The sequence below is a fragment of the Neoarius graeffei genome, chromosome 7, assembly GCF_027579695.1.
Source record: "Neoarius graeffei isolate fNeoGra1 chromosome 7, fNeoGra1.pri, whole genome shotgun sequence".
In the NCBI taxonomy this organism is placed as follows: Eukaryota; Metazoa; Chordata; class Actinopteri; order Siluriformes; family Ariidae; genus Neoarius; species Neoarius graeffei.
The window spans coordinates 30650883-30671675 of NC_083575.1; the positions used below are offsets into that span (position 1 = coordinate 30650883).

Consider the following 20793-nt stretch of genomic DNA (forward strand, 5'->3'; position numbering starts at 1 on the left):
ATCAAAAAAATTGTCCTATTGTTTTGGGATAAAGGGTTGGCAGTGGGAGGGGTATTCAATGAGAAGGGTAAAAATTTCCATTCCATGAGAAGAGTGAAAACCCCCCTCCCACTGCCAACTCTTATCAGATCAATTCTTAATCCCATCAGATCAAGTCACAATGGGTAAGGCAATGTTGTTGTTTTTTCACACATTCCAACACAGTTCTAAAACTGCTTTTTTACAACAGCTTCATTTATCTGGTATTTGACTTTTTATTTTGGTATTTGACTCTATTCAGTGTTTCTTGAAATTAACTCTTGTACTATTTTACTCAGTTCAGAGCCACAACCAACTCTGTTACACAATTACTCTGTAAGTTTGCTCCAACTCAAAATTTTACTCTCTAAACTCAAAATAGAGCAAAATTAACTATTTTTAAGGAAAATGCTTTTAACTCTGGAAAAATTGCTCAGCCATTTTTCCTGTGTATGCACTGCAGTGCACGCATATCAACCAATATGTTCATCAGAAATGGAAGAAATATTTACACTTACTCGAGTTGATCTTTGGTTGGATAGAGTCGAAGTTTTAAAAAAACAAACAAAAAAAAGGCACCTCTCATCATCGCGGTCCTGAATCATGAATTGATTCGCTGTCCTGAATCATGAAAGGAATCATGAATTGAATTGCGGTCCTGAATCATCTGACGCATATAAAATCTGCGTGCCATCTCATAAGTTTTACCTCCAAATAGACTAAACTATGTCTGACAGATTTTATCCTGTTTACGATGGGCGTTCCCACCACGAAATAGAAACCAGTTGAAATCGAAAGAGTAAAAGTGATTATCATGCCGTTACTGTGTGAATATTCTTTTATGAAATGTGTAAGTGGTCACGCAGCGCTCTGACTCTGGTGTGACTGAGTAAGGTGACAAGTTTTTATGTTTCATCTAATTTGGGTAATTTAAAAAATACACTATTATTTGGCAGTGGGCACATAGGAAAGTATAAAGTTTGTCAATATATTTATCATGCTTGTATGATGAAAAACTCATGAAGATATTTATTTAAATACATGACCTACTGGCTCTAAACCTGCCAAGCTTCACCGGCAAAGCACTTGACCCCAGAGGGTAAATTCTTTTCCCGTATCGTCTTGTTTCGAATTCTGTCTCTTTTCATGATGTTCAGTATCAATCTCTCCAAGTTTCTTTGGGCAACTACCAGTTTTCTTTCTTGGTGTTTGGTTGAGGTCATCTGCTCTGAAAGCATTGAATACTGCCTCATGTTTGATGGAGTCGAAGGCCTTCTCATAATCTGCAAATACCATATAGTGGTGTTTTGTTTGTTTGTTTGTTTGTTTTTGAGTACTTGTAACACTCTATGGAGATGGTCGATGGTAGAGTACCCTTTCCTGTAGGCAGCTTGTTCAAGCAGTTGGCTCTCATCCAGTGTCTTGCTGATTCTATTCTATTTAAGACTTTCATGTATAGTTTGTAGATGTGGGTCAATAGTTGCGCTGTTCTTTCTTGTCCCCTTTCTTGCTCTCTCACATGCCATAACCCACAGATGGTAAAAACCACAGATTAAGTTTTAAGTTCCCTTTTCTCTCCGTTTCACTCTTCTTTCATATTCCTTGATCCTCTTCATGTTATACTCAGCGCAGACACCGCTAATCAGTCTTTTCCACTCCGTTCTGTTGTTCACTGTTGACTGCCATTTATCAAGGACATGGCCACACTTTAGAGCACTTTTACAGGCGTCCTTGAAATGGAGCTTGGGTTAACCTACTGGACGAGAACCATGCGCCAACTCGCAGTACAAGAGTTCTTTTGCCGGTCTGTCATTGTCCATACGACAGGCGTGCCCTAGCCAGCGGAGACGATTTCTCACCAGCTTTAGTTCTATATCTTCGACGTTTGCGTGCCATAGCACCTCTTCATTGCTGATGAAATGATCCCATTTGATGTTCAGGATGAGACGTAGATGGCGCTGTTGTATTGTACGGAGCTGCCTGACTTCATGCTGATATAAAGTCCACATTTCGCCACCATACATCAGAAGAGGCATTAAGCATTGGTTGTACATGGTAATTTTGGTCGAAACTGTGAGATCATGCGAGTCAAACACTATTCCTCAAGCGGCCAAATGCACAAGATGTTGCTTGAATACGGGATGCGAGTTCCACCTCCATAGAGCAGTCACTGGTGACATAGCTGCCTAGGTACTTGAAGTGAGTGACATTGGCTAACTTGATACCATCTATGAAGAACTCAGCAGTGTTTCCAATACACATGGTCTCTGTTTTGGCAGTATTGATGAACAGGCCCATACTCTTTGCTACATCATTGTAGGACATCAAAAGCGACTGCAGGTCCTCTGGTGTGTCACTGAACATTGCGATGTCATCAGCGTACTGAGTTTCTCTGATGAACTCTGTGAGGACTTTAAATTTGGCTTTAAGTCTACATCAATCAAAAAGACCCCTATCGTAACGGAGTCTGATCTGGACACTACAAGTGTGCTTGATTTTCTTGAAAGCGAGCCAGAGTAAGACTGTAGTGTAGATTCCAGAGTGTTGGTGCTAATTTGCACCCCTGCTTGACCCCACTGTTGTATCCAAAGGACTGGGTGAGATCACTGTCAACGATGAGTTTTGCGTGTACATCTGTGTATAGCTTCCTGATGATTCTGATGAACTTTGGTGGGCAGCCAAGTTTACCAAGGATGATGAAGAGGAGCTCACAGTTGACCGTATCAAATGCCTTCATAAAGTCCACAAAGGCTATATACAGACTTCTGCCTTGCTCTCTGTTTTTTTCCATCAGCTGACAAAGTGTGAAAATACCGTCTATTGTGCTGCTTCCGTTACGATATGCTGACTGCGACTGTGGATGTATGGATTCAGCTAGCAGACGTAGCCTCTGTAAAATAACATCTGCAAAGACTTTACCAACAGCGCTGAGTAGCGATATGCCTCTGTAGTTGCCACATTGGCTTCTGTCACCTTTTTTAAACAGTATGGCAATAATCGCATCAATCCAGTCCAAAGGTAAGATTTCTGTAGCCCAGATGATATTTGAAAGGACGAGTAGGAAAGATCTTAGGCACCGTCCACCATACACAAGTACCTCAGGAAGAATTCTGTCAGAACCTGGGGTCTTCCCTAGTCGAGTGTTACTGAGAGCTAGATCAAGCTCATCTTCAATTGGGCATACCATTGCTTTGATGACTGGGAACTGGTCTATATCGTCGACGATACTGAAATCAGCATCAGTTGGTTGGTTTAATAAGTTTCATGTATAGTTTATAGACGTGGGTCAATAGTTGCTCTGTTTTTTCTTGTCCCCTTTCTTGAAGGTGTGTGTAATGATGGCATTTTTTCCATTTGTCTGGTACTTATTCCTTCCCCATTACTTTGTTTAATAACTCTGTCATTTTTGTGGTTATCTTTCCTCCAGCCTTCATCACCTTTGTCATGATTCCATCTTCACCTTGAGCCTCTTCATTCTTCCTTTGCTGTATGGTCTTTTCCACTTTACATTCTAATATTGGTGGCTGCTGTTGTTGTCATGATTTCCTTTGCATTGTCTTTGTAGAGCCTTTGGTAGAAAGATGTGCAGAATTCTGCTATTTGTTCTCTGTTGGTTGTTACTGATTTGATTCCTTCAGAGCTGATATTTAGAGTTTGCATTCCGCTTTGTTTAATTGCCTTCTTCAGACCTTTCCCAATTTCCACTGCTTCTTTGATCAGTTTTGTGTTGTATTCCCTGATGTCTTCTCATCTTTTTCCGCATTGTTTTGCATGTCTCTGCATTTTCAATGTTGTCTCTTACAGTGCCCTTTTTCACCATCTCTCTTCTTTTCTTCAACAGTTCTTTTGTTGCAGGTTTCAACTTCTCTTGCTGTTTGCTTTTCCTGCTACTTCTAGTGTGCATTTCTGGATGGTTTCAGTGATATTGGCATACGTCATCGTCTTCAAGCACTTCAAATCTGTTTTGCAATTTGATTTGGAACTCTTCTTGCTGCTGAAACAACCTTTCTATGTCAACTTTGGATGTTTTTGTCCTAAAGAACATGGTTCTTGAGCAATTCCAGCGTTATGGATGTGACATTTGGACTCAAAATGGCAACAACTGACCTAGTTAATTTTTATTCCTTTCCAGTATTTTAAAGTTTGTTGTATATTTTTAAGACCTCTCATATTGGAGAAGTCATGGGGAAAAAAAGAATTCCCATAGTACATTTAGAACTCTAGAAAATGCCAAAAAAGACATGCGTTATGGATGTGACGGAAAAAATACCCCATTTCCAGGGTGACTACACATATTCATCAAACTCTGTGAAATTGCAAACATAATATCCAAATGCAGGCATGCATTTAATAAAGGAGTCTTAGCTGAAAATAAAAAAAGCCTTTGTTTAAAATATTTTCTATTTCAAGCAGAATCTAGGAAGAAAAAATCAGCGTTATGGATGTGACATAATTCCGTTATGGATGTGACGCGTCTGAAATAGACATGGCATATGTTTAGAAAATCAGCAATTTAACCACCATAACCCTTTGAAAAACTCTCTAAATATCAGCTAAAACTATCAAAGTTCTTAAATAATATTTAGGATGGCTATTGTTTTGCTGTTTTGTGGATTTTAGCATACATTTCTGTGGCTTGTGGCAATAATATAGAATTGTACATGATCAAAGTTGATTTTAGCTTGGGTTTTACATTATAAGAAAGAAAGACTGACAGTGACATATTAGGTTGGTTACAAATTGGTTCAACTTATTCACATCTGTAAAATACAGGCCTAGGTGATATCTCTGGGAGTGGTTTTGATGTATTACATGTTGCTTTATTTTTGCCTGGTGAGGTTGACATTTACATGGAATTGCCCTCTTTCAAGTTTCCTGTCAAGTTTGATGGTACTTCTCAACAATCGGTGATCAGTTCCAACCCCCACTCTTTGAATCACCTCTGTATTTTGAGCAGTGTTCTTCTTGTTGGTCAGCACATAGTCTATCTGATTTTTCACACTTCTGTTTGGGCCTTTCCAAGTCTACTTCCTGCTCTTTCTTGTCCCAAACCAGGTTTTTATCATCATCAAGTTGTTCATCGGCGCAGATTGCACCAGCTTTGTTGTTCTCTTCATTTCTTTCACCATAGCCATGTTTTCTCACTAATGGAGCCTTGTTTTGCTGCTGTCATCTGACCTTGGTATTGAAGTCTCCCATTACAACTTTATACTGGCTGTTGGTTTCATGCATGATGTTATCCAATTCTTCATAGAATTTCTCAACTTATTTGTTCTTGTGGCTGGTTGTTGGTGCATTTACTTTCATTGTCGTTGATGCTATTTGTTCCTTTAAACTCCATCACTCTGTCTTTTTGATATTTCTGTGCATGAGGAAGCCCACTGATCCAGTTGAATCATCTCCTCCTTTGATGTATAACACATGTCTATTGTCGAGTTCAACAAGTTGTTCTCCTTTCCTTCTTGTCTCGGCAAGACCGATGATATCCCACTTCAATCTTGTTAGTTCATGTTACAGAAGCCAAGAAGCCTTTATTTGTCACATGGACACTCAAGCACAGACTTAAGCACACAATGAAATTTAACCTCTGTATTTAATCTATCTGAAGCAGTGAACACACCCAAGTGAGCAATGAGCGTGCACACATACCCAGAGCAGTGGGCAGCTATGCTATAGCGCCCGGGGAACAGTTGTGGGTTAGGTGCCCTTGCTTCAGCCCAACATCAGGCCATGGCTGCCCCATGTTAACCTAACTGCATGTCTTTGAACTGTGGGGTAAAACCGGAGCACCCAGAGGAAACCCATGCAGACACAGGGAGAACATGCAAACTCCACACAGAAAGGCCCCCATCAGCTGCTGGACTCGAACCCAGAACCTTCTTGCTGTGAGGTGATAGTGCTAACCACTACACCACTGTGCTGCCCTACAGTTACAGTTCATGCAGTTTCTCTTGGTCCTTCAGTGTCCTCACATTGTAAGTTGAAATGTATATGTGGCAGCGGGGGCGTGGTCAAGCATCGGTCTGGGAACGGAGGTAAGTGGCAGAATCACTGCACCTGATGTCACCTGTGTTTGCATGTCTTCCCAGTAACCGCGCCCCATAAAAGGAGAGAGAGAGAGCAGAGGAAGGGAGCTCTCTCCCCAACCAGACGACTTGTGTGTGGGTGGGAGATTGTAAGCCACTGAAAAGTGCAAAAATAGAGTTTTGGAAACTCAGTTCTGGGGTGCGCCCCACATGCTGGAGGACGGCCCGATGCAGGTCTGTGTAGACCAGTCGGCTGTCAGTGGGGAGCTGTAGCGCGGCCAGCTGCGCCTCGCCCGTTAGCAGGGGGAGGAGGTGTGCCGCGCGCTGTTCCACCGGCCAGCCCCAGGCCTCTGCTGCTTGCTCAAAGAGTGCGAAGAAGGCCTCGGGGTCGTCGTGCGGGCCCATCTTCGTTAGGGTGAGGTGGAGAGGGCCCGTGGAGGTGGTGGACCCCGCCGACGCAAGGAGGTTCCGGAACGCCTGACGATCTTCCTGTTGCGCCAGCACCAGGGCCTCAAACCTTTGCTCTTGCTCCTTTCGGAGGGCGACCAGCGCCTGGTGCTGGCTCTGTTGGGCCGTGGCGAGGGCGTGGATCAGGTCCGCGAAGGGGGAGGACTCCATGGGGCTGTTCTCCTCTGTGCTCCGATTCCCGGGTTTCGGCACCACTGTAGAACTTCGAGCGGGTGGGTGGAGCACATAAGTACGGCAGGCCAGAACGGAGTTTCCAAAACTTTTATTTTTGCCCTTTTCAGTGACTTACAATCTCCCAGTCACACAGACACGCGCGCACACACAAGTCGTCTGGTTGGGGAGAGGGCTCCCTTCCTCTGCTCTCTCTTTCCTTTTATAGGGCGTGGTCACTAGGAAGAAACACAGGTTAACTGACATCAGGTGCAGTGATTCTGCCACTTACCTTCCCTGACTCCGCCCTCCATTCCCAGACTGATGCTTGACCATGCCCCCACTGCCACAGTATAGTTGTGTAACCCTGAGATGATTAGCATCCTCTGTCTTTCAACTGCCGGGGACTGAGGGCCAATTGTTTTGTTGTGACATCATTCAGTTGAGTTTGTGGGGTTGAACCATGACTCAGCATGCTGGTTCAGTGCAGGTTGGCGAGTTGAGAATGGCTGTTGACTCTTATACAGGGTTCCTCCGCTCTTTTGACCAGTGCCAAATAGCTTGTGATTTTGAGCATACTGGACTTCAATGTCACTGCCTTGAAGGGTTAATAGCCAGGTGGCTATTCATGAATTGGTGACAACTCAATCTCTGATCTCTTGGTTGTTCAGGAATGTCACTGGCTGATGGCAGGTTTCAATGAGTTTTCTGTCCTCTGGTGTAATTGGAGAAATGTTTTATGGCCCAAACTGTGCAAAGCAGTGCTTTTTCACAATCCCAGTACTTTTCATGCCAGAAGTGTTTTTCTGGCATAGATAAGCACCTGTTTGTCTTGGTCATATATTTGATACAAACCCACACTAAGGCAGTGGTCTGAGAATCCTGCTTCCAAATGGAATTCTTTGTCTGGGTTAGGATAGACCAGTCAGGGTGCTGAGCACAAGAGCCGTTTCAGTTCTTTCATAGTGTTTTCTTGTTCTTTGGCCCACAGGAATGGGACATCCTTTTTGAGGAGTGAAGTCAGTGATCTGGCAGTGAACCATAGCTGCTAAAGAAGGCAACTGGACTTGCTTGAAATTCTTGAAGATGTTTCACCTCTCATCCGAAAGGCTTCTTCAGTTCTGACTACTGGGGAGTTCCTCTAGTGGACCAAAAGCAACCCTAAGGAGAGTCGTTGAGGTCACATGGGTCATTGAGTCATCCTGTAGGTGTAGGTCACTGGGGCCAGGTGTGAATGGTGTTAGCAGCTTAGAGAGTCGTTACGGTGATCTGTGTGTTGTTGGCTGTCTCTTCCATCATGTGAGTCATTGAAGTCAGCAGAGTCTTGGTGTGGATGTGTATTCAGTTTTCTGGGAAATGCGCCAAGGACTGCATTGTAGGTGACTGATAAGTGGTGTCTCAGACCACCTTCTCTGTTCAGTGATGGTCGTTCCAGGTTGACAAAGATGGCTTCTTTTATTCCTCTTTCAAACCCCTGGTCTTCTCTGGCTAAAATGCATACATTGCAGTCCTGAAACTAGTGTCCTTTGTTATTGAGATGAATACAGAATGCAGAGGAACTGGCTCTTGTGTTGAGTCATGCGCCTGTGAAGCAGTTGTTTTGTTTCTCCAATGTACAGGTCCATGCATTCCTCACTGCATTGAATTGCATCCATTACATTGTCCTGTTTGTGTCTAGGTATTCTGTCCTTAGGGTGGACCAATTTCTGCCTCAAATTGTTACTGGGTCTGATACGTGCCTCACAGAGCACATCAATGCAGTGGATGTCAACATCAAGTTCACTTGGGAAAACATCAGTGGAAACAACCTAGCCTTTTTGGACTGCAGCGTGCACATCAAACAAGACAGAAGCCTTAGCATCGAGGCCTACTGGAAACCCACACACACAGACCAGTACCTACTGTTCGACTCCTACCACTCACTGGAACACAAATTGGGGGTCATTAAGACCTTACATCACAGGGCTCAGAACATTTCCTACAATAGTAGAGGGAAAACAGAAGAAGCAAAACACATCAAAGAAGCACTTCAGAAGTGCAGATATCCAAACTGGGCTTTCATCAAGACCAAAAAAACATAACGTACAGGGAAGAAAACCGCAACAAACACAAGAATGTTGTCGTTCCCTACATTTCTGGACTATCTGAGAAACTCAGGAGGATCTTCTACAAACACAACATCCCTGTACACTGTACAGGCAGAAATCGGTCCACCCTAAGTACAGAATATCTAGACAAACAGGACAACGTAGTGTACGTAATTCAATGCAGTGAGGAATGCACGGACCTGTACATTGGGGAAATGAAACAACTGCTTCACAGGTGCATAGCTCAACACAGGAGAGCCAGTTCCTCAGGCCAGGACTTTGCAGTCTATCTTCATCTCACTAACAAGGGACACTAGTTTCAGGGACTGCAATGTACGCATTTTAGCCAGAGAAGACCGGTGGTTTGAAAGAGGAGTAAAAGAAGCCATCTTTGTCAACCTGGAATGACCATCACTGAACAGAGGAGGTGGTCTGAGACGCCACTTATCAGCCACCTACAATGCAGTCCTTGGCACACTTCCTAGAAAACTGAATACACATCCACACCAAGACTTGGCTGACTTCAATGACTCGTATGATGGCAGAGAGAGCCAATGATCCACAGATCACCCTAACGACACTCTAAGCTGCTAACACTGTTCACACCCGGCCCCCAGTGACCTACACCTACAGGATGACTCAATGACCAGTGTGACCTCAATGACTCTCCTTGGTGTTGCTTTTGGTCCACTAGAGGATAAATACCTGGAACTCCCCGGTAGTCAGACAGAACTGAAGAAGCCTTTCAGATCAGAGGTGAAACATCTTTAAGAATTTCAAGCAAGTCCAGTTGCCGCCTTTCGCACCCACGGTTTATTATGACCTGGATGACTAAGAACCTTCACAGACATGATCTGGCAGTGCCTGAGTAATTTTAATGAATTAGCATACATACACTGAGGAATCTGTTCTGACAAGTTTCGAGGGTGCTTTAATATTCTCTATGGCTGGAATGCAGCTAAACTGGGGTTAAATGCCATTTGTGGCCAATCAGCAGACCAACATAGTTTATCATAGCTTTGCACCACTGATCTTTGTGGAACGTGATTTTGGCACCAGTCTTTGCCAGTTGCTCCAGAACTAGGCGTGTAGTGATACAGTGGGGCAAAAAAGTATTTAGTCAGCCACCAATTGTGCAAGTTCTCCCACTTAAAAAGATGAGAGAGGCCTGTAATTTTCATCATAGGTACACTTCAACTATGAGAGACAGAATGGGGGGAAAGAATCCAGGAAATCACACTGTAGGATTTTTAATGAATTAATTGGTAAATTCCTCGGTAAAATAAGTATTTGGTCACCTACAAACAAGCAAGATTTCTGGCTCTCACAGACCTGTAACAACTTCTTTAAGAGGCTCCTCTGTCCTCCACTCGTTACCTGTATTAATGGCACCTGTTTGAACTTATCAGTATAAAAGACACCTGTCCACAACCTCAAACAGTCACACTCCAAACTCCACTATGGCCAAGACCAAAGAGCTGTCAAAGGACACCAGAAACAAAATTGTAGACCTGCACCAGGCTGGGAAGACTGAATCTGCAATAGGTAACAGCTTGGTGTGAAGAAATCAACTGTGGGAGCAATTATTAGAAAATGGAAGACATACAAGACCACTGATAATCTCCCTCGATCTGGGGCTCCACACAAGATCTCACCCCGTGGGGTCAAAATGATCACAAGAACGGTGAGCAAAAATCCCAGAACCACACGGGGGGACCTAGTGAATGACCTGCACAGAGCTGGGACCAAAGTAACAAAGGCTACCATCAGTAACACACTACGCCGCCAGGGACTCAAATCCTGCAGTGCCAGACGTGTCCCCCTGCTTAAGCCAGTACATGTCCAGGCCCGTCTGAAGTTTGCTAGAGAGCATTTGGATGATCCAGAAGAGGATTGGGAGAATGTCATATGGTCAGATGAAACCAAAATAGAACTTTTTGGTAAAAACTCAACTTGTCATGTTTGGAGGAGAAAGAATGCTGAGTTGCATCCAAAGAACACCATACCTACTGTGAAGCATGGGGGTGGAAACATCATGCTTTGGGGCTGTTTTTCTGCAAAGGGACCAGGACGACTGATCCGTGTAAAGGAAAGAATGAATGGGGCCATGTATCGTGAGATTTTGAGTGAAAACCTCCTTCCATCAGCAAGGGCATTGAAGATGAAATGTGGCTGGGTCTTTCAGCATGACAATGATCCCAAACACACCACCCGGGCAATGAAGGAGTAGCTTCGTAAGAAGCATTTCAAGGTCCTGGAGTGGCCTAGCCAGTCTCCAGATCTCAACCCCATAGAAAATCTTTGGAGGGAGTTGAAAGTCCGTGTTGCCCAGCGACAGCCCCAAAACATCACTGCTCTAGAGGAGATCTGCATGGAGGAATGGGCCAAAATACCAGCAATAGTGTGTAAAAACCTTGTGAAGACTTACAGAAAACGTTTGAACTCTGTCATTGCCAACAAAGGGTATATAACAAAGTATTGAGATGAACTTTTGTTATTGACCAAATACTTATTTTCCACCATAATTTGCAAATAAATTCTTTAAAAATCAGACAATGTGATTTTCTGGATTTTTTTTCTCATTTTGTCTCTCATAGTTGAGGTATACCTATGATGAAAATTACAGGCCTCTCTCATCTTTTTAAGTGGGAGAACTTGCACAATTGGTGACTGACTAAATACATTTTTGCCCCACTGTATATGGTGTGATTGATAAATTGCAATACAAATTTGACAATTTGAATGAAATACAAATTCAATGAAATAAAAAAATGAATCATGATTATTATCAGGCAGCATAATCCAATGGTTTTCCTAGTGGTAATTGTGTTTAGACAGCAAAGGGTGCCATAACATAAAATAACAGGAATGCATCAGACTTTACCCTAAGTAGAAGTATCATCATTCTAATGCCGCGAAAATGCACAAAACTCAGATCTAAAATGGGAAAGAGCTTTTGTGTGATTAACTGTACAACTAGACTTAACAAGAAATTGGAGCTCTCTTTTTACAAACGGCCAAAAGCTAAAGAAAAGAGAAGAAAAATGGAGAGAGAGGTAAATGTTTATAAAAGTTTATCAAGAAAAGTCCTGTTTGTTATTAACTTTTTCATTTTTAATAAAAGGAATATTTTCTTAATAGGCTACTATATTTTACTCCAACCTTTACAAATGTGGGCAAATAATTATTGTTGTTTATTAAGAAACATTTTAAAAAGCTGGTTTTTTTTTTTTTAAGTTAACAAAGGGAATATTTGCTTCTCCGTGCTCTCACGGAAGGCAGTCACATTTCTCTGCCTCTCCCTTCCCTTATCTTTCCTGCTTCTGCTGTCTCGTCTGTCTATTGTCTATACTTTTGAGAGACTCTCTCCGCACTGCTCTCCAAACTAAAAATCATGGAATTGATAAACTGGTCTCTTCAAGCAATTGACACAATCTTCTCGACGAGAAGCCTGGGTTCGGGGGAACCAGCCTGTCCTGCCGGAATGTTCGCAGCTGGCTACACGATGGACGCGTGGGAGAGGTGGCGGGTCGTGTGCCTGGCGGTTCTTTCTGTGGAGGACATTGAAGACATCTACCTATTTGGAACCATGATTACGGGACTTTTGCTGATTGGATTAGGCATTGCCCTGGTTTATCGAGGAAATCAGAAAACGGTGACAGCTGTCCAAAGGCCCCATAAAGCTGCCCGACATGATTGAAGCGGTGGGCAGAGCTGTCGGCACTCAGACTGTGACTATTCAGAACTTGAACCGCAACATGGATAATATCATGGAGAAGCTTTTAGCTTTGTAAAGGAAAATGGATTGATTCGGAGACCAGAATGGACAGAGTAGTCGTGTAAAGGAATGCGTCTACTCGCCCCAAGACCAGACAATCCCAATTTTATCTGCTTTCAGCTCCCTCAGACAGCACTGGCCTTGGCCAAGGCCGTTGCTGGGACAACAGCTCCCCCCTGAAGATCACTGCTGTGAGACACTCTCTCGTATTCCTTCCCCCACTTCCCACGGTCGCCGCTTTTACCTCCAGTGTGACAAGTGGGTAAGCGTCATCTTCGGCTGCAGGACCGGACTGCTTGTTTGCACTGGGTTACCTATACCTCTGCCCCTCCCCCATCAAGTCCCGAGTTTTCATGTTGTAAAGTGTACTGTTATTTTTGTGCTTATGTGCTGAGGTGTTTTTTTTTAATGTTCCCACACTGTACTCCCCACAGGAGCATAGTGTGGGGGTTGCTTTTTTTTCTCCTCCCCTCCCCTCCCCTCATGTTACTCTGTATTTTTCATCCCTATCTTCCTGTCCTGTCTACTCCCCCTGTGTATGTGTGTGTATATGTACAGACGGGTTGACGGCTAATTTCGCTGGTACTTGTGACTAAGTGACAATGAAGGGTTCATTCATCATTCATTCATTAAAATCGATAAAGAATAGGAAAATAAATGTTACATTATTTTTGGTAATAAAATTTTCTTAATTTTTTTTTCAAAAATATTGTAGGAAAATCAAACTGTGAACCCATTGTCGTGAATTGAATCATGAATTGGGTGAATCCTATCCAGGACATGATCAGTTTCCATCAGGTGAGCTTCGATTGTAGTGCATCTCATCAGGGTGTTATTCAAATAGATGCGGTTGCCTCGAGCATTGGAATCGGGGCCTTCTTTTTAGGAAAATATTGAACTCTCTGGGTGAGTTGGCATAACCAAAAGGGCATCAAGTAAAGGTGTATTGTCTGTTGATGAAGGTTGATACCAGTTTGTGTTGGTTGTCGGGGTGCACTGGAATGGTCCAGAAACCTGAGGCCACGTCCATGGTTGAAGAATTTTGCAGCTCTGATCTTGGAGAGTTCCTGATCCAGTTGTGCTATTGGTCAACGTGACAGGGGGACCTGTTGATTCGGTTTCCTGTAGTTGATGGTGGGCTGCCCGTTTGGTTGGAGGACTGGCTAGATGGGAGCTGAATAATTGCTGTTGCACAAATGGATGATTCCCTTTTCGAACATAGTCAGTAATGTCTTGCACTGGTTCATGAAGCAATTGAGATTTTGTATTGTCGCATGAATGTAAGAGTTGAATGTATTGTCTTGCACGTCCTGGCCATGTGGGAATGTGGACCATGTGAATGTCTGTGAGTCCAGGGACTTTTTGGCAAAGAAGTCGTTGTACTTGTAAATGATTTGGTGAAGCTTTTAGCAATATTTGTCATTGTTAATAGTGTCAGCTTCTGCTAGGATCTGCTGAATTTGTTCCTCAAATCTACTGTAGGGTTCATTAGTCTCCTGTGGGAAAGTTGACTGATGTCAGCAGCCATGGTTGGTTTCCAGAATCTGGCTTGGTTGTTATGGCAGGGATCATAAGGTGAACTCAAATTTGCATATGGTTTATTGGGTCACCAGCGCTGTTGAGGTGATGGCGATAACACAGTTTGCAGCAGCAAAGAGCATTTTTCTTCCTGTCTCGGCTGGTAGCAGATTTGTGGGAATTTAACCAATCATTGGGTGCATGAGGACAAAAATCGTGGAATTGTTGGCTGATAAGCTACCCAAGCAGGGTTCCTCTTGGCACTGTGACATTAGCTGTTGTGCCAACACAACATTAAAGAGGATGTACATGACTTGGGAGGTGACTTCTGGGATGGTTTCTCCTGAACGAAGATTGTTGAGGGCCACTTCCAGTGGGTGCCTTTGTCCATGAGAGGATGTTATTGACTGTGTCTACTTTGATGGCCAGCCTGACCAGGAGATCAGCACCGATGTACACAAGTTGTGGAAGTTTTAGGACAACTAGGATGTATGTCCTATTGTTTTGGGATAAAGAGTTGACAATAGGAGGGGGTATTCAACAAGAAGAGTAAAAAAGATTCCATTCAATGAGAAGAGTTCACTTCTCATTGAATGGAATCTTTTTTACTCTTCTTGTTGAATACCCCCTCCTATTGTCAACTCTTTATCCCAAAACAATAGGACATACATCCTAGTTGTCCTAAAACTTCCACAACTTGTGTACATCGGTGCTGATCTCCTGGTCAGGCTGGCCATCAAAGTAGAATACCCCCTCCTGCTGCCAACTCTTTATCCCAAAACAATAGGACATCCATGTTGACTTTGAAAATACTGCTTAGATTTGTTGAAATTGACATCAGAGCATGCCAAAATCATTAGAGTGCCAAAAAAAGAAGAAAAAAGAGCAAACAAGTGACGGTGCACATTTTATTTACTTATGGAGAAGATCCATGGCAATTCTTTCAAAGGGGTTCTCGATTAAAAGTAGAGGGCGCAATGGCGCTTTTGTGGTGTCCGGCGGATTCACCAGCTGACATTTGCGACATGCCGTGCACCACTGGTGCACATCACTGCAAATGCCTGGCCAATAGAAATGGGCCATGAGTCGGTTTAGTGTGTTGTCCTGCCCTAAATGCCCCACCATGGGATTATGATGAGCCGCATGGAATAAAAGTTCCCTATAGCTTTTTGGGACCAGGAACTAGGTTGTTTTCTTCTTTATTCTGAGTGTCTTGTGTCACTCAATATAACCTATCCTTAATAATGGAAAAATACAGGCTGGACAGCATGACATTAGGATGGAGGTTTTGACCAATGATTATTCTCACTTGGTCAAATGCATGTCTCAGAGACTCATCGAACATCTGCTCCCACGGGAACTCCCCAAAGGAATCCCTGGGGGGGGCCCTCTCCTCAATCTGTGTCCTCATGATGAGGAGCTGACGTAGACGGCCCTGTGACGTGCTATTGTTGGACCCATCCACTACTAGCTGTTTTATTAATGTTCTAAACCCCAGCCAGTCTATCCCCAGGATCAGTGGATGGGTGAGGCTCACCTAACGGAGGCCTCCACACTATGTTTTTCACCCCAGAAATGAGTAGTGATGTGCATTAACGGATATTTGTGAACATCCCCATGTAGACACCTCATCCTCACCAATCATGCATTTCTCAGTGCCCCACGTTGAATCAGGCTTTGATGCATTGAGGTCTCATTACAGCCAGAATCCACCTGATGTGTACCCCCTTGAATACTCAGATGCGGTATGTTCCTGCTTGACCGGGGGAAGCCTACAGCACATCAGGAATGCAAATCAGAATCCCCGTCTCTTTGCGTAAGTGCTGATTCCAGGAAATCCCAGCCTTCCTACCATGTTAACAGACCTTCCCAGGCTTTCTCCTGATTTCAGTGGACATGGATAGGTCTACCTGTTGAAAGAGAGTGGGGATTAGCGGCAGCACAGACACAGAAGGAGAAGGGGTTGAGGAGTCACAGGATGAGACAGGAGTTTGGGGAGCGGGTTTGGCCCCTGTTTCTGTGGGGTTGAGGAGAGGGGGGTGGGGAGCTGTGGGAGCACCTGCTCCCAGAATTGCCTCCAGATGGTCCTCTGCCAGCAAGGCAGCTTCCTCCAATGATGCCGCGCAGTGACACTGGACCCATGTCGATGGCTCACTTGGCAGTCACGTGATAAACTGCTCCAGTGCCACTTGATTGATGTCCTTGGTGTTGCACTCACCAGTCAGCAACCACCATTGACAGGCGTCTTGGCACCACTGAGTGAAAGCAAACCAGTGGCCGACTTCACTGTATGCCAGTGCATGGAAGCACTGGTGATGTTCTTTTGGTACGCGGCAGACCCGTTGCAGTATAGTCCACTTCAAGTCTGGGTACTCCAGCATGCTAGTGAAAGAGGGCTGCCATGCTGGGCTTCCCCTGATAGGAGCAGCAATAGATGGGCTGCCCACTGTAAGGTTGGCCACAAGCTCACCTCTGTAACATGCTCAAACAGCTCAGTGAAGGTTTCTGGGGCGTCCTGCGGCCCCGTGTTGACCAGCTGTTTGGGAACACTGACCACAGGAGCAACTGCCAGAGTAACTGCTGACTGGACCAAGCTCTGGATCACTTGCCAGTTCTCTGCCTGGGTCTTGAGCAGAGCCCGAAAGCGCTGCCCCTGGTCTATGGACAGCATGATGAGGTCTTCTTGCTGGTGCTAGAGGTTGCCAACAAGTGTCTAGAGGAACTTCTTGACTGGTTTGGACTTCATGGTGGTGTTCATTCCTCATTCCCGGGTTTTGGCACCAGTGTAGCAACTCTTAATGTTCAGGCAATGAGGAACAGGGGGACAGGCATCACAGTTTATTTATTTATTTATTTATTTATTTTCTGTGTTTAATTTTACTTTTCAGTGATATTGCTGCTCACACAAATGCAATGCTTGGTAACTCAGTTCTCTCTCTCTCTCTCTCTCTCTCTCTCTCTCTCTCTCTCTCTCTCTCTCTCTGGTTACTGGCCACTGAAAGACGCAAAAGACACACGTTAGTAAGCAGCTAGTAATCAATCACAGGTGTCACTCATCACATTGCCTGCTGGTTCACCTGACTCCTCACTGTTTACACCTGATACTCGACCGTGCCCACACTGCCACACCAACCGACTATCCATCTATCCATAAACTGACTATTCATCCACGGAAATAGTTTAATAGGTATCTTGTAACAATACGGTCATGCAACTTTTCTTAATACACTGTCTTGGTTTTAGCCAAAAGGGGAAAATTAATTAATTTTAAAGCTTAGGCACAGGAAAGAACCAATATGTGACCTGCATGTGAGCAAACCAGACAAGGTCATGGATTATAACAAAACAAACATTTATTTATTTTAACTACAACACTACAAGGCATGAAACGCAACAAATAATGCAATAACAGACAAACATCAGACAATATGAAGAAATGGAATGTGGAATGATGATGACCAGTACAGCCACAAATATTGTCACGTAAAACCAGTTTCGACCTCTTCTTGGATTAGCAAACAATTTGAAAGTGAAACTAAATCAGTGTTTGTTTGTGTGTGGTTTTTTTTCATTAAGTGAACCGAGAGATTAAGCTTTTAACACTTTTTTTTTTTAATGAATTTGCATCAACTACACTAGATAAATATGTATCCATGAAAATTAAATACCAGATTTTCCATTACACTGACACTAAACACATTGTATATTGAGCAATCTGAAAATGATCAACTCTTAAATACATTTATTAGATTAGGTGAAAAACTGTGGTGTATGTGAGTCCATTCATAAAGTTTTCGGTGGTCAGTGAGCACGTTGTGATCAGCTGTTCATTTAGCGACAAAATGATGTAACCGTCAGTGCACAGTCAAGGTAAACCTGTAGATGGCAGTAATGCAACACTGGATGCCAGCTGCCGTAAAACCCAAAAGAAGGTAAACCTGTTCATGGGTATACCAGACTTCCTCTGTCTGCTTGACTGCGCGAAGCAAGCGATTTCATGCACATTATTTGCTAGGGAATCCCCTCAAATTAATTAACCTTCCAGCCACAGAATGGGGACATGATACCCCCATCCAAGTTTTGGTGCCCCTGGGTCTGGTGATCAGGTTGTAAATTGCCCATTTGTATAAATTGGCGTGAGTGTTATCCCGTGGAGCCCTGCTGTGCATTGTTTGAGAATTGGGCACATCTGTTTTAAAGACACAGGAGGTTCTTGGGTCATCAGTTTTGAGTTGTTTTGTATGGAGTTTTATTCCAATGTTTCATAAAGAACAAGGTCTTTCAATTTGAGAGCAGTATTTATTTATTTCATGTTCAGATTTTGCAATGCCCCTTCCTTCCCCAAATAGCCCAAATTGGGCGAGGGGTCTTATTATAAAAAACTAGAAGCTAGTGAGGGAGTGACTGTTTACAGCTGCTATATAGTAAGTGATGGCAGAAGAAAACTTGTCTCACTGGGCTTTCCATATCATTATAGGTAATTCTAAACAGTTAAAAGTTTTGTCATTTATTAATGAAATAAAATTTGTATCATTCTCAAATCACTATAGTGTAAGAGGAATAAAACACATTGGGGTGTGCTATCATAGGAAAATAATCCATTTCCTATAGCAGCATGCCCCATCTAGTTTTATTCCTTGCTTAACAGTTAAAGTGAATGTTTGCTGTACGTTGTGAATGTCTTTACATCAAGTGCATTTCTGTGATGTCTGTCAAGAATTTTTTTTTAATCTACTTGTCTATCCATTTGCCTCTCTCACTCTAGCTCAGACATGACTGATGCCAGTAACACTCTGGCTAGGGAATTTCTGACTGATGTTCACCAGCTGTGCAATGTGGTGGCTCAACGAACAGAGGCCCCCAGGGAGGGGGAAGTGGAGGAGAGTCACGTGGTGGCTCTGGCAGAGTACTTGGTCCAAGGCCGTGGCTTCCTGTTGCTAAGCACCCTGGATGCTGTCCTCGATCAGGTCAGTTAAAGCATTTCAGACATATATTTGGTGTTTTTCACCATGAGCCACACTTCCCAGTTTTTTGAGAACTTAAAATCCCCCACCCCCAAACAAGCTGGTCAAATTGTTGCCTATTATTAACTTGGAAAATAAATAAAAACAACATGAAAATAAATCTTATAATACAACAGTAGTTGATCAATGTACTGAGCAGTAAGAAACATAACAGTACATTGTTGATGGAGCAAATCACTTGTTTGATGTCCCTTGTGAAACCATGAAGGCTTTCTGACCATTGCAAAGCGAGTGCCCTGTGCAAGTTCTCATAATTCTGGATTCATATATCAATTGCCTCTGGCATTGTTTGTTTAATTAGGGATAAAGGAAGACTGTGGGGTTTTTTTTGTTCATTTTTTTCTTCTGCTGTTAACATGCATAGCTCCCATCCAAAATAAGTAAAGGTTGGCAGGTCTGAAATGGTCATTTAAACTTCTGCACAAGACATAGTTTGAATATCTCTGGATTATACAGGGATTTTGATCTAATTCTGGTGTTGTGGTCTTTGATGTATCAGCACCAACCTTAACACATGGACTTGGACATTGGACCCCATTCTGAGTAAGCACCTAATTTTTGTTCTGTTATTTGACAACTAGGGGTGCTGCAATACTCAAAACGCCTTTTGGTGAGTTGACGTGTTTGTTTAATTAATTAATTAATTAATTAATTAATTAATAAACTTTTGTTAGATCGTACCCTCAGAAGGCCCAAGGCCAAGAACTGGCAAATTATGTCAGTGTAATTGATATGGCCTCCATATTGGATTTTATCAAAAATAATTAAAAATTTTCACACATTATGTATTTTGGCCAGTCTTCATAAAATTTTTACATGGACAATTTTCAGACCAAACCTCACAAGTTATTAGTTGGCTTTTCAGTTTGCAAATGTGTTCCTCACGAAACAGGAAGTGAGGTCATATCTCAGCAATCTTAACAACAACAAACTTGGTACAATGATTCGGGACCAGATTATGAGGAAGGAAACCACAAAACCCTATGGTAAAAAGTTTGGAAATTTGGCACACTAAGGGACAGTCCTTTTTGATTGTTTTCACGAATTTTCATTGTTTCACTTCAAGTGCTGTAGTGCCACCAATGGGTCAAATTTGAAGGTGCATTTATGCATGTAACTTTTGAACCATATACCTGATGCTCAAAAATAATATACCATTGGATTCCTTGGCGTAAGCCATGAGATCACTTTCTGCAATATTGTGTTGTCCACCATTTTGGATTTTACCAAAAAGTCCGCCCCCACTCTTCAGACAAAATGTTTTAGAGATGAGCTTCAGACTCCACCTCACAAAGGTCATCACTTGGATTTTTGATTGGAACAGCTGTATTTTATTTGGGGTTAATCAGCTGTGGCAGCAGGTGTGTGGTTCAGCATCAGCTGTGGATGGACAGGAGTCAGATAGAACCAGCAGGTAACATGTGATGTTCACCTGTATGAATAAAGTGTAGGGAAATAAAGTACAAATTTACATGTGAATAAAGTACAGGGAAAAGCCAGTAACCAGAGGAAGAGACAACTAAACAGCTGTCTCTTTCTCTGGTTACTGGCTTTTCTCTGAAAGAACACAAGGGACAAACAAATCGCCAGTAATCCAACACAGGTGAACCTCATCATATGTTACCTGCTGGTTCTATCTGCCTCCTGTCAATCCACAGCTGATGCTCAACCACACACCCGCTGCCACAGCTGATTAACCCCATATAAAGTACAGCTGTTACAAT

At 43.1% G+C, this 20793-nt stretch overlaps 1 protein-coding gene across 5 annotated transcripts in view; it reads left to right on the top strand.

The window, feature by feature from the left end:
* The window catches only part of lyst (lysosomal trafficking regulator), a 273203-nt gene that overhangs the window by 43967 nt on the left and 208443 nt on the right, over positions 1-20793 (top strand). For all 5 annotated transcript variants that reach the window (XM_060925484.1, XM_060925485.1, XM_060925483.1 and 2 more), the window contains one exon: positions 18811-19012. In XM_060925484.1, coding sequence (XP_060781467.1) covers positions 18811-19012 — 202 coding nt within the window. The remainder of the gene's footprint in view (positions 1-18810; positions 19013-20793) is intronic.